The sequence below is a fragment of the Ovis aries genome, chromosome 5 (genome assembly GCF_016772045.2).
Source record: "Ovis aries strain OAR_USU_Benz2616 breed Rambouillet chromosome 5, ARS-UI_Ramb_v3.0, whole genome shotgun sequence".
NCBI classification, from domain to species: domain Eukaryota; kingdom Metazoa; phylum Chordata; class Mammalia; order Artiodactyla; family Bovidae; genus Ovis; species Ovis aries.
The window spans coordinates 15,909,932-15,932,565 of NC_056058.1; the positions used below are offsets into that span (position 1 = coordinate 15,909,932).

Genomic DNA, 22,634 nt, shown 5'->3' on the forward strand with positions numbered 1-22,634 from the left:
CCCAAGTCTGCCGGGTGCCGTCTCTCTCTCTCTGTCTCTCTCTCCCCCCCCCCCCCCCCCCCCCCCCATAGAGTTTTGAAGCAGATGTTTGTTCTTTATAGATGTTGTAAAAGCCTGATAATGGTGATTGGAAATTATAAGCTTTGTGTTGTATTGGGTTTTTTCCTTTATTTTTTTTATTTTAAAAAAAGAACAATTCTAAGAGATGATAGTTTTCTGCAGGCGCATTGTGCTTTCCTAACTCTCACCACCCCTACCCCCCCCCCCCCATTTTTTGGTTAAATAAAGTGCTTTTTGTCTAAAACTGCGTGCCGGCCGCAGTTGTGTTTCTAGAGGAAACAAGTTGAAGAGGAATAAGGCTTGGCCAATGAGAGATGGATGGGGGCCCCAAAAAACTTTGCCTAAAGTCTGGTCTTGAAGGAAGGGAGAAGCAGGCAGAGCCCCAGCAGTGCAGTCCCCCACTCCTTCATCCCCAGCATTTGTCCCACTGAGAACTTCGGGAGCAGGGCACTCAGGAGGGTCCCTGGGGACAGGTGTTCCCATGGATACGGCCTGCCACTGCTGGAGCAAACCCACACCAAGCTTTGTGTGATCTGGTCCTCGCTGTGGCCTGTTTGGCTGGCGAGCCCTGAGGTGGAAACCTGGCCTGTCCCAGGGAAGGACATCTGTCCCAGGGGTTGGCAGCCTCAGGATGAGGACGGGAGATGAGAGAGCGGTTGTGGAGGACTCCTTGAGCTGTCTGGCCCAGGGTCATCTAGAGGCGTACTTTGATGGGAGAGTTCTGGGAGGTATGGTCGAATTGCAGCAGGGGAAATCAGGTGTCATGGTGTGGGGCTATTCGCGGCCCTCTTGACCTCCCACGCGAGGCTCCTTCGGGACCTACCCCTGTGGGAGTGGCCCCAGTCAGACATTTGTGGGCCCAGGAAAGGGAGAAGGCTGTCACCCTGGGGTTACAGCCTCAGTTTAGATTGGAACCCAAGGCTCCCCTCACCAGCATCTCACCTCAGGCAGTGCACCTGCTCTGACCTCGGGTGAGGGGGATGTCAGGGCCCCTGGCCCTCTCCCGACTCGCTGCAGGCTTTCAATGACAGCAGCACTTGGCAAAAATGTTTTCCGGAACTTTGGCCAAGATGTAGACAAGGGGTAGCAGAGGGGGTTAGTTCAGAGTAGAGCGAGGTCATGGCCTCCACACCTCTTCTCCCACACACCACCAGGGAAGAACAGGTTCCCCTTCCAGTTGCTAGGGCAGGGCTGGTCGGTGCAGCCTCAGGGCCACACGGATGAGGGGAGGGGGAACTGGGTTAGAAAGGCCATGCATTACCGCTGGGCACTCAGTCGGCTGCACAGACTGCACGGGGGCGCTGTCCCCTGGGACAACCCACGGGATGGGGATTGTGCCAGGCTGGCTTACTGCCTTCCCACCCCACCCATGGTGCTCCAGGCTCCTTCCTCTCACTTTGGATTTTACCTTTGGTTGTGGGAGGGGACCAGGAATGACGCCAAAGTTCTCTTACCTCCATAGCAGCGTATAGGAACTGCATGGGTCACTTCAAGAGTTAAGAGATCCCTACTTTGGGGGACATCCCTGATGATCCAGTGGTTAAGAATCCAGCTTCCAATGCAGGGGACACAGTTTCGATCCCTGGTCTGGGAACTAAGATCTCACAAACCATAATGCAACTAAGCCCGCACGCCACAACTACCGAGTCCGCTCTCAGCCTGAGCTCTGCAACAAGAGAAGTCCACGTGCCACAAGTAGAGAAAGCCTGTGTACCGCAGCGAAGACCCAGCACAGCCAAAAATCCAAACGGAAACAGAGATTCCTGCTTTCTACACCTTGAGGACCCATGGCTGCATCGGAGCTGAGCTGTGCTTGACCGCTTGCCGTGATCCTAAATCTTGTAACATCCCACAGAGAAGAAAATGGCAGCCCACTCCAGAATTCTTGCCTAGAGAACCCCATGGACAGAGGAGCCTGGTGGGCTACAGTCTATGGGGTTGCAAAGAGCTGGACATGAATGAGCAACTAAACTGCCTCCACCATGTTCTAAAACATACTTAATGTTGTGGTTTTGGAGCCATTCTGTTCAGACCTGTAGCAGCATCTCGTAATCCACACAGCTGCACCCATTCTGCCTAATGGAAGAGATTGAACCCCCACCCCCACCCCCCTAGTGTATGTGCTCGGGAAACCCAGGCAGGCCCAGAGGAGTCTGGGACCCAGGTAACAGTGTAACCCCTGCTCTGTTTCAGCTGGACTTGGTCCCCTAGTGGGGCCTGGGATTGGGATGGGGGGATGGTACTTAGGCTGGGAGCAGGTTCTTCGGGTAGAAGGTCAGGACAGGTTCGTATAGGGTGTAGTACATCTCCAGGTGCTGGCTGAAGGCTGCCTCACAGTCATCTACTCAGCGTTCCACTTGGCCCTGGCTTAGGGCTCTCTGCATCGTCGTCACCATCGAACGATGACGACGTTGACGTTGGGGGCCCAGCCCACCTGGGCATCCCTGAAAGGGGGCTGGGTGAGGAAGAGGCTGAGTGAGGTGGCCTCCTGTACCCACCCCTGCCCCAAGATCAAGGATCAAGGGTGGTGCTGCCCCAGTAAAAAACCAGGCCCCCTGGGTCTGTTTTACTCTTGTCGTTCCAAGTTTTTCTTCTATGTGTTTGTGTTTTGGACAGGTAGGACGTTGGCAGAGCTCATAAGCCAAACAAGACCAGTGGGAAAGGGTGAAGAGTCTCCTTGCTGCCCCCAAGCACCCAGTTTCACCCTCCCTGGATGCAATCAAGTTAATCTGTTTCTTGTGTCTCCTGGAACTCTTTGGGCATATACCAAGCAAATTTGGTTCTGATGTTATTTTCCCTGCTTTTTCATATACATGAAAAAGCTTTTTCATATAAAGACACTGATTTGCTCTTGATTTTATTCACTTAGTAAGCTGGAGATGGTTGTGTATTTGACACACAAGAAAGGTACTGATTATTTAATCACTAGATGTTATTCTGTTCTGTTGCTTCATTTAGTCACTCAGTTGTGTCGAACTCTTTGGCGACCCCATGGACTGTAGCCCGGTCTGTTCATGGGATTCTCCAGGCAAGAATACTGGAATGAGTTGCCATTTCCTCCTCCAAGGGGTCTTCCCCACCCAGGGATGGAACCTGAGTCTCCTGCATTGCAGGCGGATTCTTTTAACTCCAAGCTGCCAGGGAAGCCCATTCTGTTGTATGGATGTGTGTCACAATTTACTTAACTGGTTCCTCGTTGATGGGTATTTGGATTGAAATATTCCTTTTAAAGGGCTTCCCTGGTGGCTCAGATGGTTAACAATCCACCTGCAATGCAGGAGAACTGGGTTCCATCCCTGGGTCATGAAGATCTCCTGGGGAAGGGAATGGCAACCCACTCCAGTATTCTTGCCTAGAGAACCCTATGGACAGAGAGAGGAGCCTGTTGGGCTATAGTCTATAGGGTTGCAAAGAGTCGGACATGACTGAGCAACTAAGCACACACACATGTTCCCTTTAAGACGGATTTGAGCAGTTTTACATTGCTTTCCTCTCACGCAACCACTTGACTGGGGAAAATACAAGAGTTGTCCCCTCCTAACTCCAGGGAGACCTCCCAGGATCTCCAAGGCCACCCAGCTTCATTCATTGTAACGGAAATGCCCATTTCGAATCACTAAGAGGGACTTCCCTGATGGTATAATGGAGAAGAACCTGCCTGCCAGTGCAGGGGACATGGGTTCAATCTCTGGTCCAATCCCTGAACCCCACCTCCTAGTTCTTCCAGAATTTCCTTTCAAAATAGAACCTGTCAGCACATTAAAAAACAAAATAACAACAAAAAAAACCCACAGCCCAGTGGGATTCATTCTAGGAAAGCAAGGACGATTCAGTACAATTTATTGTGTTACTATCTTAACTAAAGAAAAAGTCATCTGAGAATCCTTTTAAACAGAGAAATAGCAATTTAATTGACAAAATTCACACATTCCTGATTTAATTTAAAGAAAAGGAATTGATAAACATCCTAAGCCAGCATCTTGTTTAATGGAAACTTTCATTCTGAGTAAAGTTGGGAATAAGATAAAACTGCCCACTCTTGGGACTTCCCTGGTGGTCTGGTGGCTAGGACTCCACCCTCCCAATGCAGGGGGGCCCAGGTTCGATCCCTGGGCAGGGAACGATATCCCACAGGTCACAACTAAGAGTTTGTATGCTGCAGCCAGGCACAGCCAAATGAATGTATAAAGTCACAGTAAGGAACACCCTGGCGGTTGAGTGGTTAGGGCTCGGTGCTTTCACTGTCAGGGCCCCAGTTGCATCACTGGCCAGAGAACTAAGATCCTACAGGTTGGGCATCACAGCCAAAAAAAACAAATGCACAATAAAGTAAAAAAATAATTGACAAACGGTGCGGGGGAGAGGCGGCGGGGAGGAATTTTGCAACCTATATTACAAACAGCTAATATATAAAGAGTTCCCAGAATTCAGGAAGAAAAACAGACCAACAGTCCTCTAGGATGGGAAAACATGAGCAAAAGATATAGACTGTACTGAAGAAGAAAAGAAACTGGCCCAAAACTTTAGAAAAGATGCCCAGCTTCATTCATCGTAAGAGAAAGGCCCATTTAAAACCACTAAGAGGGACTTCCCTGATGGTACAGTGGATAAGAACCTGCCTGCCAATGCAGGGGACATGGGTTCAATCCCTAGTCCAAGAAGATCCCACATGTCTCAGAGCAGCTAAGTCCATGCGCCACAACTATTGAGCCACAACTATTGTGCATTCCAGAGCCCCCTGAGCACAGTCTTAGCCACTGGACCAGTGGGGAAGTCTGAGGAAGACTTCTTGACACTGATATAAAATCTCAGAGTATACTGTAAAGTTAAACGAAAAATGAAGCCTGGTGTATATGGAATGCTAGTTTGTATGAGGAGGGACACACACACACACCCCTATAGTATATTTGCAAAAAGAAACATCAGAAAGGACAGTCCAAAACTTCATGAAAATGGTTGCCTCTAGGGAGGGGAGGGCATAGTTGGGGGCAGGGGTGACTCTACTTTTTTATGTGACTTTGAAATCATTAAGTATGCTGCATATGCAAAATTTTAATTTAAAAAAGCAATCCCTGAATGTTGAAAGCCAAGCTGAAATGAATGAACCCTGTGTCAATGTCATGCTGCAAATGCAGGGAGAAAATAATTATCGCTAGGGACCCAGTGTTTTTGTGGTCCGTCCACAGGGAGAGCTATTATAAGGAAAACCAGAAAGTGTTAGTTGCTCAGTTGTGTCTGACTATTGTGACTCTAGGGACTGCATACTGGAGTGGGTTTGCATTGCCTTCTCTAGGGAATCTTCTTGACCCAGGGATTGAACCCCAGTCTCTTGCATTGGCAGGCAGATTTTTTACCATCTGAGCCACCAAGGAAGCCCAAGGAAAGCCATAGCTGCAAAGAAGTCTTAAACTTTCTATGGTAGTTTGATTCTCAGTAGTTAACATTGGTATGCTACTTATTTGGAAACTATTTTGCATCTAATTTAATAATGCAAATGAGAATATCAGTGGTTTTAGGAAGCAGACTTTTTAGGGAAAAGAGAAACGTAAAACACTGTGATGTTAACTGTGAGCTGGAAACAACAGTATGAACTTGTGATATATATATACACACACACACACACATATATATATATATATATTTTTTTTTTTTTTTCCCTATCAAAAGTATGTGTTTCCTGGCCCTGTCTGCTGGAGAGGCCTGGAAACGATGAGCACCTGTAGCAATAATGCCCCTGGGCCCCAGATGGAACACCACTGCCCAGGGGCCTCCAGGAGAAATGGCTGATTCCAGGGCTGGGCCAGAGATGGGAAAGGTGGAGGGTGGGAAGTCTTGCACAGAAAGAAAGCGAGAAGATGAGTGTGAACTGGAGCTGTGTCCTGGAGGACACTGTGCAGCGTGAGGGAACTCCTAGGCCCCGAATGAGACACACTGAATCACAAAAAAGAAGACCGACTACGGCCATCATCAGAAAGTCCACAGACAGAAAATGCCGGAGAGGCTGGAGAGAAAAGGGAACCTCCTACACTGTCGTTGGGAGTGTGAATGGGTGCAGGCTACTATGGAGAACGGTAGGTAGGTCCTCAAAAACCTAGAAACAGAGCTACTGTAAGACCCAGCAATCCCATTCCTGGGCACGTATCTGGAGAAAAGCATGATTCAAAGATACATACACCCCTGTGTTCACAGCAGCCCTATTCACAATAACCAAGACATGGATATTTAGGAAGCAACCTAAATATCCATCTATAAATGAATGGACAACGAAGATATGGTCCATATACACAATGGAATATTACTCAGTCATAAAAAATGAAAGAAATAGTGACTTCCCTAGTGGTCCATGGCTAAGACTCTGCACACCCAATGCAGGGGACCCGGGTTAGATCCCTGGCTAGGGAACTAAAATCACACATACCATGCAGTGTGGCCAAAAAATAAAAATTGGAAAAAGAATGAAATCATGCCACTTGCAGTGACATAGAAGGACCTAGAGATAATCATATAAGTGAAGTAAGTCAAAGACAAATGTCATATGGTATCAGTCATACATGAAACCTAGTTTTCAAAATGGCACAAACGAACATATTTACAAAACAGAAGCAGACTTACAAATATTGAAAACAAACTTATGGTTTCCAAAGGGGACATGTGGGGAGGAGGGGAAGGATAAATCGGGAGCTTGGGATGAACGTATACACAGTATTGTATACAAGACAGATAAGCAACAAGGACCTACAGTACAGCAAAGAGAACTCTACTCAATATTCTCTAATAATCTATGTATGTCAGAAAAGAATCTGAAAAAGAATGAGTATATATACAAGCGAATCATGTTTCTGTATACCTGAAACCAACACAATATTGTAAATCAATTAGACGCCAATAAATTTAAATAAAAGAAGACTTACTTTAAATACTTCAAATTCACTTATTTTACTGAGATGGTCCGGAGAAGGCACTGGCAACCCACTCCAGTACTGTTGCCTGGAGAATCCCATGGGCAGGCTGCAGTCCATGGGGTCGCTAAGAGTCGGACACGACTGAGCGACTTCACTTTCGCATTTCACTTTCATGCATTGGAGAAGGACATGGCAACCCACTCCAGTGTTCTTGCCTGGAGAATCCCAGGGACAGGGGAGCCTGGTGGGCTGCCGTCTATGGGGTCGCACAGAGTCAGACACTGAAACGACTTAGCAGCAGCAGCAACTAAGATGGTAAGGATGCAAGAGAACAAAACACAGGAAGACAAAATAATGAACCTCACTGTCGCCACTGGAGGCAGCTAGGACACCCTCAACCCCTCAGTCTGAACATGGGCTCTTGGAAGGGAGAAGATGAGCTTGTGTCCCACCTGTCTGGCAGGAACCAATATATTTCAAACAGTCCTCGCTGAGGAAAGACATTCCTTCTTTAAGGGAAGAATGTCAGCTAATTGATGTGGGGGAAACAAATGAAAGTTACACATTTCACATCGATTTGGAATATGAAGTTACTGATTCCGATCAGCAATGAATGAATCTGTAAGAGAAGGGGCCGGTGGGGGTGTGTTACAGCAGCCCCTGATTGACCCTCTATCTTAAATTTGTGAGGGCTGTCACAGCAAGTACCACAGTTGGATGACTCCAGCCACAGAAATTCCATTTCTTAGAGACTTCCCTGGTGGTCCAGTGGTTGAGAATCTGTTTGTCAAGGCAAGGGACGAGGGGTTCGATCCCTGGTCCGGGAATTCAGATCCACGTGCTGCGGAACAGTTGAGCCTGTTCACCGCCAAGACTGAGCCTGTTCTCTAGAGCCTGGGAGACTCAACTACTGAAGCCCTCATGCTTCAGTTGCTAGAGGCGCCGCAACGAGAAGCCTGCGCACCACAACTAGAGAAAAACACACTCACAGTAACCAAGATCCAGAGCAGCCAAAAATATTTTTTTAAAAAAAGAAATTCCACTTCACAGTCCTGGAGACTAGAAATCTGAGACTGAGGTGCTGGCAGGATGGAGTCCTTCGGAAGCCTCTCTCCTTGGCTTGTTTTCTCCCTGTGTCCTCAGTGGCCATTCTGTGCCTGTGTAAATCTCCTCTTTTTAAAAGGACACTGGTCATATTGAGTCAGGACCGAGACAAAGCAACCGATCACAGTGGGCCAACCTTACTTCAATCCCGATTAAGACAAGACATGAAAAGAAAAAGATTTTGAAGTGTTCACAGGAATTTCCCTAATGATTGGTTATTTCACAACAGGGAGGATATTAAGGTGTAATAATGGAAGCATGATACAATTTTACAAAGGCTTTCACTTTTTAGGAAATATGTACTAAAATATTCATGGATTAAAAAGAAAAGAACAGGAACTTGCCTAGTGGTCCAGTGACTAAAACTCCACTCTCAGTGCAGGAGGCCTGGGTTGGGGAACTAGATCTCACATGCTTCAACTAAGAGTTCTGTAGCCACAACAAAAAATCCCACCTCCTGCAAGGAAGATTGAAGATCCCACGTGCTGCCACTAAGACCCAGCACAGCAAAACAAAAAAAAAAATTTTTTTTTTTTTTCAAGAATGAAGGATGTCCCCCAGCTTCCCTAGTGGCTCAGACAGTAAAGAATCTGCCTGCCAATGCAGGGGGCATGAGTTCCATCCCTGAGCAGGGAGATCTCAAACGCAGAGGAGCAATGAATCCTGGGAGCTGCAGCTACTGAAGCCCTAGAACCTGAGATCTGAAACAATAAAAGTGAGTACCGCAACAAAGAGTAGCCCCCACTGTCTGCAGCTGGAGAAAAAGCCCGCTTGCCACGACGAAGACCTAGCACTGCCATAAATGAATAAATGCATTTCAAAAAACGTTCATTGACTGACTTGAGTCCACGTGTCACTGCCTGTGCTATTATTGAAGACTTTGAATTCTATCCACTTCCCTTTTCTACCTTTTTTTTTTTTTGAAAAAAAAAAAAAAAAGAAAGGTAATGGTAGCAGTTTGGGAAATGGAAAGCGGATGTCACTTGCCATGGAGGCAACTGTGAAAACAAATACAAGCCAGGGCTGACGGCCTGGTTCTGATGTTGGGCACGCATTGCAGGAGACATGGCCCTTCCTCGGAGCCAGATGAAGGGTCCGGCAGGACCTCTCCACCATCTCGGCAGCTTCCTGTGAGGAAATACTTAGGAAAAAGTTTGAAAACACATGTCATTATTTTAAAACCTACTTCTGGAACTTCCCTGGTGGTCCAGTGGTTAAGACTCCATGCTTCTAATGGAGAGGGCATGGGTTCGATCCCTGGTTAGGGAACTAAGATTCCCACATGCCTCAAGGCCAAAAAATGAACAATAAAACATTATTTTGTGAACTTCCCCAAATCATTGGTCTTACAGTATAGGTGATCCTTAGGGAGAAACATGAGGCTCCATAACTGGGCCTTCTGTCCCTGGGCATCTTGGGGAGACTGTTCATAGATCTCCTGTACAACCTGACCTGATGCAGATAGTCAGGGCTAGTGGTGTCTGGTCTGGTCTGGCCCACTGGCCCTCAAGCCTAGTGCTTCCTGGGGGCTTCCTGTGTGCTCATTCAACAGACGCTGCTTGGGGACTTCTCTGGTGGTCCAATGGTTAAGACTCTGCATTCCCACCTCCAGGGGGCACAGGTTCAATCCCTTGTGGGGGAACTAAGATCCCGCATGCTACAGAATGTGGCCAAAAAAGTAAAAAACAACAAAAGCAACAACCACAACAACAAACAGTGGCTTCTTGCCATGAGCCAGGCCAAGTTCTAGACAAACGGCTAAGGACCCCTCGGTTCCCCAGAGCGTGTGTTCTCAGGATGGGGGCAGACGTGACTGCAGTCAACTCAGAAACAGACGTGACAGTTTCCCTGCATCAGCCTCACTAGCAGTGAGGAGATGCTGGTGGTATTTCTGTGCACAGACAAGGAAACAGGCTAGGAGTGTTGACCCAGAGTGGACACGTGGAGACAGCAGCTGAGTGTGACCTCAGCCCTGGTCTCAAAGGCTCCAAGGCCAGCACGTGAACCAGGCCAGCCCACTGCCACCCACAGAGTAGGGGCCAACCTCAGAGAATGTTCCCTGCTTGGGCCTCAGTTTTCCTGTCTGTAAAATAGGGATTCTGGTCTTCTAGGAATGCCAAGGCAGTGTCTAGCTCTGGCTTCCTGTGAATTTCAGCACCTTTGTCCCCCCAACAGCACACAGAAAGCAGGAAGAATAAAGGGAAGAATTCCTGGGCATCATGTTCTTGTGGAGCTTCAGCCTCAAGCCAGACTCACTGCTCCAACTCACACCAGCCAGAGTGGCCTGAAACAGGTTCAAAAGCCTGGTAGGATCAGGGCTGGAGGTCTAAGCTGGGTGGCCTTTTAACGCAGACCCTAGATAGACCCTAAGGCAGGGGTCAGATGGCTCACAGAGATCAAAATTCTCTGTAAAGAAAACCCACTCTTGGGACTTCCCTGGTGGTCCAGCGGCTAAGCCTCAGCACTCCCTATGCAGGGGACCTAGGTTCCATCCCTGGTCAGGGAACTAGATCCCACATGCCACACCTCAGAGTTCTACATGCCACAACTAAAGATCCTGAATACCACAACCAAGGCCTGGTGCAGCCAAAATAAATAAATATGTTAAAAAAAAAAAAAAGAAAGCCCACTCTTGGAAATTCCCCGGTGGCCCAGTGGTTAGGAGTCCAAGCTTTCACTGCTGAGGACACAAGTTCAGTCTCTGGTCAGGGAGCTAAGACCCTGTTTATTTTCATTTTCTCACTTCTTAGAGCCACATGGGTACCAGAGAAAAGCACGCGTGCTGTGCTTCTTAGCGTGAAGCCACCACATGAGCAGGATCCTAAACGGGCCTCTGTAAAGAAGAGGGAGCTGGTGGGTATAGGGGGCTGGCAGGGAACAGAGGGAGCACATCCCGTCCACGTGTTAAAACCGGAGCCCTGGTCCTGCCTTGGCTGCCTGAATGGTGTGACCCAGGCTAGCTCCCTGATCCCTCTGTGAAAAAGCAGGGTGCATGGAACGTTCCGGAAGATCAGAGTTCATCTGTGCAGAGTGTGGAGAACAGTGCTGGGCTGGTGAAAAGCTTCGGAGGACTTCAGGCTGCAGTTGCCATGGGGACCAGCAGGCTCCCGTGTTGCCAAGTCAGGCGTTTTTTTCAGGAGGAGCCGGGAGTTTTCATGTGGCATCTCTGGATTTTTGAAGGTTGGCCACGAATTTTAAAAAAATGTGTGAAACAGTGAATAGTCCAAACTGAACATGTCAGTGGATCACGTGGGACCCGAGGCCCTGGGGGTTTTGCAGCCTCTGTCCTGATGCTTTTCAACCACCTGTGGAGACCATCCAGCTGGCGTGAGTGACTGGGCATCTACCCTAAGCCAGGTGCTGGCTAGAGTCATTCATTAGCTCGGCCTTTGCCCTTCAAGCTCCCAGGCCTGGAGAGGGACCCACTATTTGCCTTTTACCTTCATCACAACGATCCGGACAAAACTGCTTCAGTAGAGGTGCATACAGAGGGCAGGATGGGGGGGGCGGGGGGGGGGGGCCAGCCCCCTGCGACCTTTGTCTGATTCCTTCCCCACGCCTGGCACCTGAATGCGTTTCTACCGCATTCAGCAAGCCCAGCAAGTCCCAGGAAAGCCTGGAGGCCCCTAGCCTGCCACAGTTTCTCTTTTCCTGCCTGGTGTGCTGCAGTCCCTGGGGTCGCAAAGAGTGGGATATGACTTAGAGACTGATCAACAACCTCTCCGTGATGTCATTTTGTTTTCTGTTCTTCACTGCACTTATCGCTACCAGAAATTCTGTTGTATTTTGCATGGAAGATACTGCTGGTCCCTGTCCCATGTGTCTGGTGAAGTCCAGAGGACTTAGCTTGTCCTCAAGAACTATTTTGGGCACAGGAGTTTGAATAAATGGATAAGTGGGGAGCTACAGTCCATCTTTACGACCCAGAGGTGATGCTAAGCCCACCTGCCACTCAGTGGGCAAACAGCTTGTCTACCAGTTGCCAGGGACTGTGTGGAAAGTGCAAGTGTCAGTCACTCAGTCGTGTCTGACTCTGCCATCCCATGGACTGTAGCCTGTCAGGTTCCTCTGTCCATGGAATTCTCCAGGCAAACATACTGGAGTGGGTAGCCATTCCCTTCTCCAGGGGAATCTTCCTGCCCCAGAGATTGAACCCAGGTCTCCTGCAGGCAGATTCTTTACTGTCTGAGCCACCAGGAAAAGGATTGACTGTGTAGGAAGATGTTAAAATGACTTTGTCCTCACCCTTGAAGAGCTCACCTGGGGGTCTAGACACTTCCAACCACCTCCCTACCATCCCCTAATTAACACAAAACTCCATTTCCCTGTCATCAGCTCCTCTAGCCTGGCATCTCCATCCAAGGTGTGGATGAGGCCTGGTTTCATACCCTCTTGGGTCACTCACAAAACACTCAAACTCCTTGGCCTGCCTCAGCTCCTGGGGGAAGCTGTCAACGAGGAAGCCCTGGCTCTCTGGGCAGGACAGCATGTGGATGCTGATCACATCAAGGATGACTCCCTGGGGAGGGAAGGGGCGGCTGCATTCAGTGCCTGGGGGCCCCTCACTTACGAGGTCACCTAGGCAAGTTCTGGTGAATTCGGGGGAACATTTGGTGGGTGCCCTGGATCCTGAGTCAGCTCTGATGAGCTGGGGTCTTTGGGGGCACTTTTGAGAATGGGGCTCAGCTACCGTCTGCTGGGGTGGGGAGCGTCTGCCCCACGCCAGGCTTGTTGGGCTCCTTTGCTCATGACTATCATGAGGAACTGGGATGACCTCCATCTTATTGTGAGGAACTGGGGGCAGAAGGGGCCACTGACAACATGCCCAAGGTCACAAAGTGAATAAATACTAGCTAAGTTTACTGAGAGCTTCCCAGGTGGCTCAGCAGTAAAGAATCCCAGTGCCAATGTAGGAAATGTGGGTTTGATCCCTGGGTTATGAAGATCCCCTGGAGGAGGAAATGGCAACCCACTCTGGTGGGTTGCCTGGTAAATCCCAAGGACAGAGGAGCCTGAAAGGATAAAATCCATGGGGTCTTAAAGACTCTGACACAACTTAATGACAAACAATAAACAAAGTTCACTAAGTGCGTTCACCAGGCACTCTGCCAAGCCCTTTATAGGAACGAAGTCATTCACCCCACACCCCAGCCTTCTGCTGAGGGTCCAGCTCCTCTCCCATTTTACAGTTGAGGACACAGAGGCTCAGTTGACAAAGCAGCAGCCAGTGTCCCCTGCCCTCAAGAGGCCCCTCAGCTCCTACATCCTCCTGGGAAGCCCCTCCCAATGGGCCCCCTCATCCCTCTGCTGCCGTGCCTGGGAGCTCTCACTGTTGGCACCAGGATCCCCTGCAGCATGAAGTCATGGATCTTCTGGCCCCACCAGGTGCCCCGTTGGGCCTCCTGCTGCAGCAGCTGGCCCAGCCCCATGTGGCAGAAGCCATACTTGGTTGCCATGTATTTGCACTGTGTCCCTTTTCCGCAGCCTGGACCGCCCATCACAAAGACGATCAGGGGGACTTGAGGATGTCTGCGTGCCTGAGGAAGAGGGACAGGGGAGAGGGGTTGGTGCCTGTAGGGGTCAGTTGGTGCTGAGGGGATTGTGTCCACAGTTACAATGGGTTACGCTGGACACATGTCTGCTGGAAGATCTATTTCTGCCCTAGGGTGGTATCTGGGGGTGTGTGTCCACACCCAGTGATATATCCAGGCACGGCACCCATTAATACTGCTATAGGTCATGTGGATGAGGTGTGAACCCAAGCAGGTCAGGCCCTTTGTGTGCAGCCTCTCCTCGAAGAATCACCCCTTTTACAGTTGAGGAAACTGAGGCTCTGAGACGGACAGGGACTTGTCCACCCCTCCAGTCTCATCCCATACCACCCTCCCCTTTCTTTACTGTTTCAGCCCAGTGGCCTCCTTTCAGACCCTTGTACTCATCACCTCCCTGTTGCTCCTCCCCGACCCCCACCCCTGCTGGAAGTCCATACTGCAGTCCCTTCAGGTTGCAGCTCACCCTTCAGCTAATCTCTGTCTAAAGAGCCTCCCACCCCATTGTTCCCAGTCTCAAAACCCTAATTCCCCACCACCCCACAAAAAGAATTCCATTTCCTCCAGTAATGGTCACTATCAGTAATGAGTCTGCCCGTTTACTTGTTCTTGTTTGTCTCCCCAGTCAGACTATGTACTACAAGAACACAGAATCTGTTTGTCTTCCTTGTCCCTGTATTTCTAGTACTTGGCATAGTTTCTGACATAATCGTAGCAAGTGAGGAGTAGATAAATGTCCATAACTATCAGAAACATCTATGGAGACCTGTAGTTTATAGTGCTGGCTTCCTACATTCCCCACGGACTTCCCAGAATCCAGCGCAGCAGGTGCTAAAAGTGAAAGTCAGTCAGTCAGTCAGTCAGGCGTGTCCGACTCTTTGTGACCCATGGAATTCTCCAGGCCAGAATACTGGAGTGGGTAGCCTTTCACTTCTCCAGGGGACCTTTCCAACCCAAGGATCAAACCCAGGTCTCCCGCATTGCAGGTGGATTCCTTACCAGCTGAGCCACAAGGGAAGCCCAGCAGGTGCTAACATGGATCACTGAATACCTGACCCTGAGCATGCGAAGTTGTGTTACAATAAGGTAGGGGGCCGGGAGGAAGGGCGTGTGCACACCTGGACTTGAGGAGGGGTTACCTGCATTCTCCCGCCCTCCATAACCTCCTTCCCTTCTCCCGAGTAAACCAGCCACCCCCGCGATGTTTCCCTTCTTCTGGGGCCTCAGGGGCCTGCCTATTTGGGGCAGTTTGGACTTGCACAAACCCAACCCGCCTGAGGCCCGTGGGGTGAGCGCACTCCATCCCCTACACAGGCCCTGACCTCTCCTAGTTCGGTTCAACGTCACAAGGGCCCCTGGCCCGATTATTTGGCGAGATGATAGGGCTACCCCCGGGGGCTGTGGGGAGAAATGAACCCCAAAGAGGCTCAGGTAGAGCCGCAGCAGTCGGCTGCCAAGGAGGCCTCGGTTGCTGTGGTAACGCGACCTCCCCGGACTCACTTCCGCAGTAAAGTAGCGCATGCGCAAATGGCCCGACAGGCCGCGAGGGTGGCGGGTTTCCTCCCTTCCTTCCCAAGATACCCCGCGGTCCTGAGATGTAATGTCACTGGGGGCGTCTTCACGTCACCTGTTTGGGTTATCCGCGTGATGAGGTTATCGGCCTGATGGGATTATCGTGCTATACAAACTGCGGGCCGCCAGAGCGCTAGATACAGAAGGCGCTACCTTCAGTTGGGAGTAGGTTGCTTCCCCTAGGCCTGCGGGAGGATTTCGATTCCGGTTTAGGCGGCTGCGCAGGCGCAGACTTGGCACAGGCGGTCTCAAGCCAATCGCCGACCCAGTGCCGCCTCCGGATAGCTTTCCCCAGGATCGGTTGTATCCCGGGCCGGAGACCGGACACCTCGAGGGCGGCCTCCGAGGGACGCGCACCCGGAGGGAGGCGTAAAGAAAGGTTCTGATCAGACCCGGGTCAATCGCCCATCGCCCATGGCGGCCCTCGTAAGTGTGCGGCCAGGCGGTTCGGCTGCGGTCCCGGTGGCCTCTGTAGCCTCTCACTCACTGTCCTGCTTTCTCTCCCCTCAGGGCCCCAGCAGCCAGAATGTCACTGAGTATGTCGTCCGAGTTCCCAAGTAAGTCCCTGACCCTACCAACCCCCTTTCCCTCCAGAAAAGGATTAAAATCTCGAGGTTCCAGGAGTGTCTGATTCTTCTTCCAGGGCTGGGGTTGAGCCGAGGCCTCTGGGGCATCACTGTTTTTTTAACAGAGTGAATGAATAAGTACATTAATATACAGTAACACGCAGCCTGCCTGCCTAGGATTCCCTCAGCCAGGAATGGCAACAGTGACTCTACTGGGTGGATTCTTTTTGATCCTGCGAAATTCCGTTACAGTATTTTCCTCCTTCAGGAGGCAGTCCCTGCCTGTCCACCCCGCTGCCCAGGGCTGAGTTCCCAATTATCCCATCTTGAGTTCCCAGAAATATTTGTCCTTAACTGATCTCTGGGGTTTTTTTCATGGGTCCCCAGCGTTGCCCAGCACAAAGAACTGAGCCTGGGAGGGTTTGCTGAATTAATGAATGATTAACTGAGCACTGCCTCTTTTTGCCCATACCAGAAATACCACCAAAAAATACAATATCATGGCTTTCAATGCAGCCGATAAAGTCAACCTCACTACTTGGAATCAGGTAAGTCCGAGTTCTGAGGCTGTGAGAAAACCTGACCCTGGATTTGATGTAATAGTTGCTTGGTTGTGATAGTAACTAAGGCTTAGGATCCTCCCCTCTCCCCACGTGCAGATAAATGATAACTAAGGCCCAGGCTGAGCCTCTGGGCACCCCTGAGGACAAGATATGTGTGGCCTTGCAGGAGGCTTTCTTCTGAAATTTGTGCCCACTGATGGGCATTCTGGGTCGAGATCTATCTGGGCAAGAGAGGAGGGGGCTGCCTCCTAGAGGTGACTCAGAGCCCCTATTGTTGGAGACTCCAGAGCGGTCTTTAGAAACTGTTTTAGTTGCAGGCTGCTCTAGCAGAATTCCAGAGACTGGGTGGTTTGTAAACAACAGACATTTATTTCCCACAGTTCTGGAGGCTGGAAGTCCAAGATCAGGGCGCCAGCAGATCTGGTGTCCTGGTTCATAGCTGGTGCCTTTGCACTGTACTCTCACCTGGGTACACAGCACTCTGGAATCCTTTGTTAAAGAGGGCACTTATCTCACTCCTAATAGGCTGCAGCCTCACAACCTAATCATCATCTATCAGAGGCCCCGCCCCCAAATACCATCACACCGGAAATTAGGTTATATGCATTTGGGGAGAATTCCCTGTAGATACAGCGGTTAGGACTCCAGCTAGGACTCTAGCCCATTCACTGCTGGGGGCCTAGGTTCCATCCCTGGTGGGGGAACTAAGATTCCAGAAGTCCGAGATCACAGCCAAAAAGAATGCATTTTGGAGGCATGCAAACATTCATCCATAGCAGAGGCTATTAAAGGGTTACAAACAGTCTGTAAAGAGATTTGTCCACTGTGGGGTCGAGGGCAAGTGAAGGGAGAACAGGGCGGAGGTGAAGGCTCTGGACCAGGTGAGCCTGTGATGGGGTTTGCAGCAAACAGGTTACGAGAAGTTATTGGACTCTGGGGTGTCTTTTTTTCTTTTTTTCTTTTTTAATTTTTCATTTGGAAATAACTTCAAACTTTCAAAAAGCTGCAAAAACAGACATCGCAGCGGGCTTTAGACAGATCCCTTCGCCCACATTCACAGAGCCTCTTTTCGCCAAGCGGGAAGTTGGCTCAGAGGGTCCACCGCTCAGCCTGCGGGGAGGAAGGGGTGTTGTTGGATGGGGAGCAGGCTGCCTGATGAGAAGTCTCGCCTTCCGTCTCCCAGGCCCGGCTGGAACGAGACCTGAGCAACAAGAAGATTTACCAAGAGGAGGAGATGCCGGAGTCGGGCGCCGGCAGCGAGTTCAACCGCAAGCTCCGGGAGGAGGCGCGGAGGAAGAAGTACGGCATTGTCCTCAAGGAGTTCCGGCCGGAGGACCAGCCCTGGCTGCTGCGGGTCAACGGTAAATCAGGCCGAAAGTAAGTGCCCCTTCCCGCCACTCCCCGGTACCCTTGGCCGAACTTCTAGGTCCTGCAGCTGGGGGTGACAGCTCATCCACCCATGAAGGGGTTTTCTTGGGGAAGATGAGCCAAGGGGTTGCTCGAGTGTGTGCTAGGGATGCAGGAATCCCGGCCTGCCGTCCTCCTGCGCCCAGCCAAGGACTGCCCAGAGCTGAGGGTTGAGAACCATGGGGGAGACAGAGATTAAGGGAAATGAAGGGCACTCTGGTTGAACAGCGAGCACGAAGGCGTGAAACATCGAGCCCCAGGGACTGTCACAGCGCACGACAGTGGCAGAGTGGGTGGACTGAGAGGGCTGAGAGTGCCAGGGCACAGCGGGACTGTGGGTAGGCTGGGGCCCAGGGCAGCCTGAAGGCTGTAGGTGGGGAAGGGGCACTCTGTAAGACTGCCTGCACATGGTGGGGCAGAAAAGGGGAAGGATGGAGGCCCGGAGGGAGCTGGGCTGGCAGTGGTTCAAGGAAGATTCCGGAGGGGAATCCAGAGGGGTCTGACACTAGAGCACTGTGCTCTTTAGGGCCCATCTAACAGGTCCTTCCAGAAAGGACCATGTCGTGTATAGTGCACAGGAGCCCTAAGTCTGCTCTGTGAGGGCAGGAAGCCCACCTTTTCCAGATGTGGGAATCCAGGCTCAGGCAGTCAGCGGGCCAGCCTTCCAGCCTCAGGTTTTGCTAGGAGAACCCAGATGGCCCTGGAGAGAGGGATGCAGGGGGTGTTGTCTGGATGTGGCACTAGTCCTTCTTCCCCACACAGACTGTGACCTTGAACTCCCTGCAGGTTCAAGGGCATAAAGAAGGGCGGCGTGACAGAAAACACCTCCTACTACATCTTCACCCAGTGCCCTGATGGGGCTTTCGAGGCCTTCCCTGTCCACAACTGGTATAACTTCACGCCGCTGGCCAAGCACCGCACGCTCACGGCCGAGGAGGCTGAGGAGGAGTGGGAGAGGTGAGTGATGGGGCCACGCCTAGAAAAGGGCTGCAACCCCCCGACATTGTGCCTGGCTGGGAGCTGGGGACTCAGCGGTGAGCAAGCCAGATCTCTCCACTGCTCAGGAGCACCCAGTCCAGGGGGCAGATGGACTGGAGACAGCGGGGAGAGGGACTGGAGAAGTGGGGAGTTGGATCCGGTGCTAGGGTGTCAGCATCACACGAGACCTTCTCCTGAGGGACTCTGGGCAGGCAGGGAACCAAAGGAGGGCCAGCTCTCCCTGTGTGCTCTCAGGGTCTTTCTGCCACGTGCTTGTGTCCCCATGTTCAGGGTCAGGTCGTCCCTCTCATCACCTAAGTTGTGTCAGTGGCTCTCCCTCGGGGCACACCTGGTGGAAGTGCAGGGAGGCATCAGTGGATGAGGCCCACTCCCAGAGGGGGTCCCCGGAGCCAGGCCCGCTGCCAGCCCCTGCTGTAACACTGCCCCCCGCCCCACAGGAGAAACAAGGTCCTGAACCACTTCAGCATCATGCAGCAGCGGCGGCTGAAAGACCAGGACCAGGACGAGGAGGATGAGGAGAAGGAGAAGCGCAGCAGAAAGAAGGCCAGCGAGCTGCGCATCCACGACCTGGAGGACGACCTGGAGATGTCGTCGGATGACAGCGAGGCCAGCGGCGAGGAGGGTGAGGCAGATGTAGCCAGCCCTGGGCAGCTGGGGCCGCAGTTGTAATTAATTCAGGTCTTGTGTGATGACTCAGAAAAGTGAATGCCCCTGAAAGGATTGCTTGGTTACTTGCAGACCCCTGTTCCCCCAGGAGCTTGGCCGCTGGGGGAAGCACCAGGGTTGGTTAGGAGGCCCCAGGAAGGTCTTTCTTGGCCATGGCCTCACCTGGGATTTCCATGGGAATGGCCTTAAGACTGGCCAGTTTGAGTCGTGCCAGCAGCCTCTGGGCCAAGGGGTGGTCTCTGGTTGCCCGGTGGCTGGCTGGCCCAGGTGATTTAGGGCAGCAATGGCAGCCCTGAGTGTGAGTTAGAGAAAGGGGTTGTCTAGGGGTGTGAAGTTGGGATTGCTTGCTTGGCGGTGGGTGATTGGTACAACCCTGGGCCAGCTCTCTGCCTCCTGGAGGAATTAGGGCCGTTCCTGGCATCACCACAGCCCCTGAGATGTCCAGGCATCATTAGATACACACAACACGATGCATGCCCGTCTGAGCCCCTCACCTTGTCTGTCCCTCCCCAGGTGGCAGAGCCCCCAAGACCAAGAAGAAGGCACTGCCCAGCAAGGGGGGCCGGAAGAAGAAGAAGAAGAAGGGCTCAGATGATGAGGCCTTTGAGGACAGTGATGACGGGGACTTCGAGGGCCAGGAGGTGGACTATATGTCCGATGGTTCCAGGTGAGGCAGGCGGGAGGCGGGTGTGAGACCCTGGGCCGGCCTGCAGACGTGCTTACTCACCCTCTGCCCGCTCTCTGTCTTACAGCAGCTCCCAGGATGAGCTGGAAGGCAAGCCCAAGGCCACCCAGCAGGAGGAGGGCCCCAAGGGCGTGGATGAGCAGAGTGAGAGCAGCGAAGAGAGTGAGGAGGAAAAGCCACCTGAGGAGGACAAGGAGGAGGAGGAGGAGAAGAAGGCGCCCACGCCGCAGGAGAAGAAGCGGAGGAAAGGTGGGTTGTTCCCTCTGAGGCCCTGATCTGGGACAGGGCTGAGAGCTGGCTCAGGGGTCTCCGGTCCTGACATCCCCTCCTCTGGCCCCTTGCAGACAGCAGCGAGGAGTCCGACAGCTCGGAGGAGAGTGACATCGACAGTGAAGCCTCCTCAGCACTCTTCATGGCGGTAAGGCCCAGCCGAGGCAGGGCTGGCCAGGGAGGACGGTGGGGGGCCCCTCTCCTGACATGTATGCTCAGTTGCGATCTCCACAGAAAAAGAAGACGCCCCCCAAAAGGGAGCGGAAGCCATCAGGGGGCAGTTCCAGGGGTAACAGCCGGCCAGGCACGCCCAGCACTGAGGCAGGCAGTACTTCTTCCACCCTCCGGGCAGCCGCCAGCAAGCTGGAGCAGGGTGAGTAGTACCCCACCATCCCACCCTGCCCGCCCTACCCCGCTGTTGACCCCATCCTGGTCTTCCTGTTCCGCATCCTCTGAGCCCCTTGCACACATGATCCCAGCACTGTCCTCCCACCCCCCTACCCAGTGGTCCAGCCTCCCAGACCTGGTCTCAGTCCCACCGCCACCTCCCACAGGGAAGCGCACCAGCGAAACGCCGGCAGCTAAGCGGCTGCGACTGGACGCTGGGCCCCAGAGCTTGTCCGGGAAATCCACTCCTCAGCCCCAGTCTGGGAAGTCAACCCCCAGCAGTGGGTAAGTGGGCGAGCACAGCAGGGGCCGGTGGGGGGTGGGGGTCAGGGGGCTCAGGGACAGAGGACGCCCGCTGACACCCAGCTCCCCACCTCCAGTGACGTTCAAGTGACTGAAGACGCCGTGCGCCGCTACCTGACACGGAAGCCCATGACCACCAAGGACCTGCTGAAGAAGTTCCAGACCAAGAAGACGGGGCTGAGCAGCGAGCAGACAGTGAATGTGCTGGCTCAGATCCTGAAGCGCCTGAACCCTGAGCGCAAGATGATCAACGACAAGATGCATTTCTCCCTCAAGGAGTGACGCTCCCCCCAATAAACATGGTCTATTTTCCACAATCCTCAGGGTCTTCATACCCACACTCGCTGCCTCTTGTCCCACCGCCTGTAGACACCTCTTAGGACTTAACCCTCTCCTTAGCCCCTCAGCCTCCTCCGTGGAGCTGCTGGCTGATTTCTTTCAGCTCTGTCTTTCACTTGGCTGGTTCTCTCTTCAGCTGTGGCTTATCCACCTGCTGAACCCGTTAAAAGGGCTTCTCAGGTGGCTCAGTGGTGAAGAATCTGCTCTGCCTGTGCAGGGGACGCAGGTTCAATCCCTGGGTCAGGAAGTTTCCCTGGAGGCACCCACTCCAGTATTCTCGTCTGGGAAATCCCATGAATAGAGGAGCCTGGTGGGGCTACAGTCCATGGGGTGGCAGAGTCGGACGTGATTGAGCACACATGCACAAACCCATAAGTACTTATGTCACTGTCTTTCAGTTCTGCAAAGTATGTTTCTCTTTCAGATCAGTAGGTCTATTTTGAGTGTATGGCCCCTTCTGTTTTTGATGCCTTCTTTTCCATTGTTGTAAACATCCTTGTCTTACAGTCTCCATCACACTCACCTAGTACCTGAAGAAGACGGGCATCCTGTTGTTTTCGGATGCCACTTTATGATCGTGTTTGTGACCTGGGATAGGGGACTCATTCCTAGTTCCAGGCTCTGTCTCTGGGGCTCCTGGCAGGACTGCTTTGGAGGCAAGTTCTTTTTTTTTTTTTTTTTAAATAATGTTTGTTTTTATTTATTTATTTGACCGTGCTGGGTCTTAGTTGCAGAGTGTGGGAACTAGTTCCCTGACCAGGAATCGAACCCTGGGCCCCCTGCATTGGGAGCATGGAGCCTTAGCCACTGGACCACCACTTGCCTGGAAGTCCCAGGCAAGTTCTTCCAGAGGGTTTTTGCATGTGGCCACCAGGTGCCCCAAAAGTGGTTTTTAGGTGGCGCTAGTGGTACAGAACCTGCCTGCCAATGCAGGAAACATAAGAGACCTGGGTTTGATCCCTGGGTTGGAAAGGCCCCTGGACAAGGACACGGCAACCCACTCTAGTACTCTTGCTTAGAGAATCTCATGGAGAGAAGCGCTTGGCGGGCTACAGTCCCTAGGGTCGCAAAGAGTCGGAAGTGACTGAAGCAGTTTAGCGTGCACACACGCCCCAGGTGTGTCATTCTGAGATTCTCAGCTCTTGATTCTGTCCCAAATGGCCACAAACTCCCAATCCCGTTACTGGTCTTGGCGTCTGGACACTACTTTTCAACTTCCCAGTGGGGTTCCTGGAGCTTCCCTGTAGAGTCTCACAAGTTGG

General features: G+C 51.9%; 1 protein-coding gene across 2 annotated transcripts; it reads left to right on the forward strand.

Annotated features, from left to right (window-relative positions):
* Positions 1-15,189: 15,189 nt before the first annotated feature.
* Positions 15,190-21,350, forward strand: GTF2F1 (general transcription factor IIF subunit 1). Of its 2 annotated transcripts, XM_004008575.6 has the most exons (12): positions 15,190-15,613; positions 15,698-15,744; positions 16,229-16,301; positions 17,500-17,693; positions 18,510-18,680; positions 19,160-19,344; positions 19,902-20,055; positions 20,141-20,322; positions 20,418-20,491; positions 20,578-20,716; positions 20,898-21,015; positions 21,111-21,350. In XM_004008575.6, exons 1-12 carry the CDS (start codon positions 15,602-15,604, stop codon positions 21,313-21,315), a joined length of 1,554 nt encoding a protein of 517 aa, XP_004008624.1. In that variant the 5' UTR covers positions 15,190-15,601; the 3' UTR covers positions 21,316-21,350. The 2 variants fall into 2 exon arrangements, with proteins under 2 accessions (XP_004008624.1, XP_060271537.1); XM_060415554.1 differs by having other exon boundaries at positions 20,418-21,350.
* The last annotated feature ends 1,284 nt before the right edge of the window (positions 21,351-22,634 follow it).